Below are 4,362 nucleotides of genomic sequence, written 5' to 3'. Positions count from 1 at the left end.
ATTCACACGCATGAAGCCAGCTGGATGACCTTGGGCAAGTTACAGTTCTATTAAGAGCTCTCTCAGCCCCAGCTAGCCCTGACCTGGATGGTCCAGGCTAGCCTGATCTCGTCAGATCTCAGAAGCTAAGCAGGGTCAGCGCTGGTTAGTATTTGGATGGGAGACCACCAAGGAATACCAGGGCTGAAATGTAGAGGAAGGCACTGGCAAACCACCTCTGTTAGTCTCTTGCCATGAAAACCCCAAAAGGGGTCGCCATAAGTCGGCTGCGACTTGACGGCACTTTACACACACACACACACGGCCCCAGCTACATCACAGGGTGTCTGTTGTGGGGAAGAGAAGGGGAGGTGATTGTAAGCCGGTTGGAGTCTCCCTTAAGTGGTAAGAGAAAGTCGGCGTATAAAAACCAACTTTTCTTCTGTGGCTCAGTGGTAGAGCATCTGCTTGATATGCAGAAGGTCCCAGGTTCAATCCCCAGCATCTCCAGTTAAAGCGACTAGGTGAGTAAGTGATGTGAAAGACCTCTGCCTGAGACCCTGGAGAGCCGCTGCCGATCTGAGTAGACAACACTGACTTTGATGAACCAAGGGTCTGATTCAGTATAAGGCAGCTTCATGTGGAATTACTCAAGAAGGAATTGTATCCCCACCCCCTCCCCAAGTGCAAATCAGAAAAGCCTAGAGCTGGACCTGAACAGAAGGCTTAAATTGTCTATTGGTTCAAGTAAACTCCAGGTGTGTGAAAGAGCTGGCGGCCAAACAGTTCACAAATCTTCTTTCCGTTTACGCCTCTTTGCTTCGAATATATGTATATCGTTGCCAGGGTCATAGCACACCTCACGGACGGAAAAAAACCCTTTTAACATCATCAGGAAGTTCTGGTCTCGCTCATAACGCAGGCGGCAAGATAACAGGATCACGGTGTGGTCAGCGCACAGGTGGTCCAGCGTTTGGAGAAGGTCCGCAAACGTTTCCTCCAGGTAAACTATGTCCGCGCCCAAGATGAAGTCGTACTCTCCCGCAGAGAAGCTTGTCAAGTTTTGCCCCCAAGTCAGTTCTTTTACAATGGCTCTCGGCTGAATGTCAGTGGGTAAATTCGCTTGTACATTTGCTTTGAGAAACGCCAAGGCGGCCTCTCTGTCCGTGATTGTAACGTGAGCACCTAATGGGAAAATAAAAGTTAAACATATGAAGGCTAAATCGCACAATATCGTAACTCAAGGATTACGTTCCAATTAAACATTTACAGAAACACTGGAGACCCCTAGAAGCACTTCCAGTTATCAATGGGTTTTAAAAAGGCATTCAGAATTGTTATTGTTATCAATTGCCGCTGACAGGTAATGTTATTCAGCCGAACTATTCACAGCAACAAATATTCTGATATTCAGAACAAGGTAAAGCCCAACTGCACTTCCGTATCATTCCGACCTTACATTTTTATGCTAACCCCAGATTTTCCCACTTAAACTCAGAGAAGTGTAGCATTAAATAAATTATAGTTGGAAGCCAGCCTACAACGGTGACATTATCCAAAAAGAAGAAGAGTTGGTTTTTATACGCCAACTTTCTCTACCACTTGAGACTCAAACCGGCTTACAATCACCTTCCCTTCCCCACAACAGACACCCTGTGATGTAGGTGGAGCTGAGAGAGTTCTTAATAGAACTGTAACTTGCCCAAGGTCATCCAGCTGGCTTCATGCATAGGAATGGGGAAACAAATCCAGTTCACCAGATTAGCCTCACCCGCTCATGAGGAGGAGTGGGGAATCAAACCTGGTTCTCCAGATCAAACTCCACCACTCCAAATCACTGCTCTTAACCACTACACCACAAAAGCTTGTGCAGTTGATGTATTAAAAGATGCAGCGATCTCTATGAACACAAGAGGATTACGAAGTGAGCATTTATTTCCTCCTCGGTTAACCAGGATGACGGCCACCTTCTCAATGTCCTATATTTGAATGTCCTAGCTCAGTGTTTGCTAGTCATTGTGTCATTATACAATTATAATATTTGTACTGTGTCTTATTATCAATATTACGAACTTGCACTATTTTTTTGATTTCTTATTCCCCCTAGTTCATTTTTGTACCTCTGTTTTTTCCCTGTGACTTATCTAGCCACCAAACAGAAGCAAAACTATTACCCAAACGCTGGATGCAGACAGCCAATGGGCTGGATCCCACCACGCAACAGTGGAAAGTTAAGTTTTACTTGGCACATTTATGTTTGCACAACAGCTACTGTAAGATCAAATACTGATTTTTCCTTTCCAATCAGTGCTGCTTTGCGCAAAGATCAAAAGACTATTTGATGCTGTCATCACCACTCCAATTTGGAGATGCGATATGGTCTGAACGAAGATGGTTATGGTCAGGGGTGGGGTGTCGCTGAAATCAAACTCGCACCGTGGTCTTCCCAAGCAGAAACACGAGGCAGGATATGGTCGAACAGCCTCAGGGCAAGAACCACTTGCAGTAACTTCCTCATTTTTCTGCAGAATCCAAATTGAACTGATTGTCAGGTATTTTGAGACTTGATCATGGAAGACTACTGATAAATACCGAACAGAACTGAAGGTTGCAAAAAGAGTGTGTGCTTCTTAGAAAATAGCAAGGACAGAAATGGCACACCATGAAAAACCTGCGTCTTTGAAAGGGTGGAAACTAAGGTTACCTTAGAGAGCCAGTGTGGTGTAGTGATTAAGAGCGGTGGACTCTGATCTGGAGAACTGGGTTTGATTCCCCAGTCCTCCACATGAGCGACAGACTCTAATCTGGTGAACGGGGTTGGTTTCCCCACTCCTACACATGAAGCCTGCTGGGTGATCTTGGGCTAGTTACAGTTCTCTCAGAACTCTCTACCTTACAAGGTGTCTGTTGTGGGGAGAGGAAGGGAAGGAGATTGTAAGCCGGCTTGATTCTCCTTAAAAAAGGGAGAGAAGGTCGACATATAAAAACCAACTTTTCTTCTTCTTCTACCTCTCTCTGGGCCAGCATCCTAATAAACCAACTGAAACGTTATGCCCCAAACATCAAACCTCAGTCAAATTGGCACTTGTCATAGCAAATTTCATTGCTTTGCAAGGTTAGCAGCCCAGTTTGAACAAGAAGCTATGTGACTGCGAAGTGCCTCGGAGAAGCTCCTTTTTCTTGCCGGCTGGATGATAAAATCAGGTTAGCCACGTTAGGGCCGGATATTCCACAAAGGAAAAAACTTACCAAGTAATGCCGCTACTATTCCTAGCAAGCCAGTTCCCGCTCCTAACTCAATCACTGAACGCCCTCGGAGGTCAACTTCTCCCGTCTCCAAGTACGTACAAAGGACTACAGCCTAGGCCAGGAGAGACAAAACAGCTAATCAAAGAGTGCGCCGAGGAAGTTTCACAAAACCAGCCCACAGCATTTCCCACACCGATCACTCGGGATGCTTACAAGAAGGCTAAGGACACCTGGAGACACCTTTATGGTCCATCCGGACCCAGAGATTTCACGTTTGATCCTCAGCACTATGGAGATAACTCTGATCTGCTTCTCATGCTTAATACTTCCTCCTCTTGAAACTGTAAACTCAGATGTATCCCCTCCCCTTAAATAAGTGATAAATGCATGAAGATGCCGCCAAGGCACCCTGACGCACCTCACAAAGTGTTGTTTGGTTTGCAAAAGCAAAAAAGGGCAGGTGAGAACACCAGGCTTAGCTTCTGCTAAAATAAATTAGGAAAGGAAATTAATGAGGTTCTGGATGAATAGGTGTTTTTAAGTTCTAGTGATAATTCAAGCAAAGCTGGAGAATGAAGTCAAAAAAGCAGCAATTGGTGCAAGGGGAAAGTACTTAATAATTAAATTGCCCCTACCCATCTTGCATACGCTTCTTCAGGGGGATCTTTCTTAACTCAAACGTCCCAAGCAAGCAATGAAACAATAATAGAATCATAGAGTTGGAAGGGGCCATACAGGCCATCTAGTCCTACCTCCGGCTTAATGCAGGATCAGTGACTATGTCATCCAAGAGGTTTATACAGAACAGCGGCATCCATTCCTTTAGTGGAAGGTAATACGTTTGAAAGGTCTTGTCCAGCTCCCCCAAACCTCCTTTGGGACATGAACACACTCCCCTTTGTACTCCTGAGCCCTGCAACAGCCACACCTGCTGAAGACAGTTCGACAAAAGTTCGCCGGATTGCAACCTACCGCATCCCAGACCACAGCAGCCACCCCGAGCTGCTGCCAGTTCTGCTTGATCTGGATCGTGTGGTTGGCAAACAAGTATACCGCAGATGGTTTGTGCAGCTTCTGCATCCCCCACAGGTGGGTGTCATCATAAGGAACCAGGGCCATCTTCTTCCACTCGCG

At 45.8% G+C, this 4,362-nt stretch overlaps 1 protein-coding gene across 2 annotated transcripts; it reads right to left on the bottom strand.

Annotated features, from left to right (window-relative positions):
- Positions 1–766: 766 nt before the first annotated feature.
- METTL21A (methyltransferase 21A, HSPA lysine) lies at positions 767–4,362 on the bottom strand. Of its 2 annotated transcripts, XM_056861533.1 has the most exons (4): positions 4,201–4,347; positions 3,229–3,340; positions 3,065–3,085; positions 767–1,197 (listed from the first exon to the last, which is right to left on the bottom strand). In XM_056861533.1, exons 1-4 carry the CDS (start codon positions 4,345–4,347, stop codon positions 767–769), a joined length of 711 nt encoding a protein of 236 aa, XP_056717511.1. The 2 variants fall into 2 exon arrangements, with proteins under 2 accessions (XP_056717511.1, XP_056717512.1); XM_056861534.1 differs by lacking the exon at positions 3,065–3,085 and having other exon boundaries at positions 767–1,164; positions 4,201–4,362.

This window comes from Euleptes europaea, chromosome 15 (genome assembly GCF_029931775.1).
Source record: "Euleptes europaea isolate rEulEur1 chromosome 15, rEulEur1.hap1, whole genome shotgun sequence".
In the NCBI taxonomy this organism is placed as follows: Eukaryota; Metazoa; Chordata; class Lepidosauria; order Squamata; family Sphaerodactylidae; genus Euleptes; species Euleptes europaea.
The sequence above is the reverse complement of the archived record's forward strand: the minus strand, read 5'-3'. Positions and strand labels throughout refer to the sequence as shown.

What these genes read in the sequence shown, in the direction of transcription:
- METTL21A (XM_056861533.1), bottom strand. Translation starts at nt 4,347, where the DNA reads ATGGCCCTGGTTCCTTATGATGACACCCACCTGTGGGGGATGCAGAAG. An exon ending in CTGCTGTGGTCTGGGATGCG is followed by an intron (nt 3,341 to 4,200) that starts GTAGGTTGCAAT and finishes CTCCTGGCCTAG; the next exon opens with GCTGTAGTCCTTTGTACGTA. An exon ending in AATGAAATTTGCTATGACAA is followed by an intron (nt 1,198 to 3,064) that starts GTGCCAATTTGA and finishes TGTGCGATTTAG; the next exon opens with CCTTCATATGTTTAACTTTT.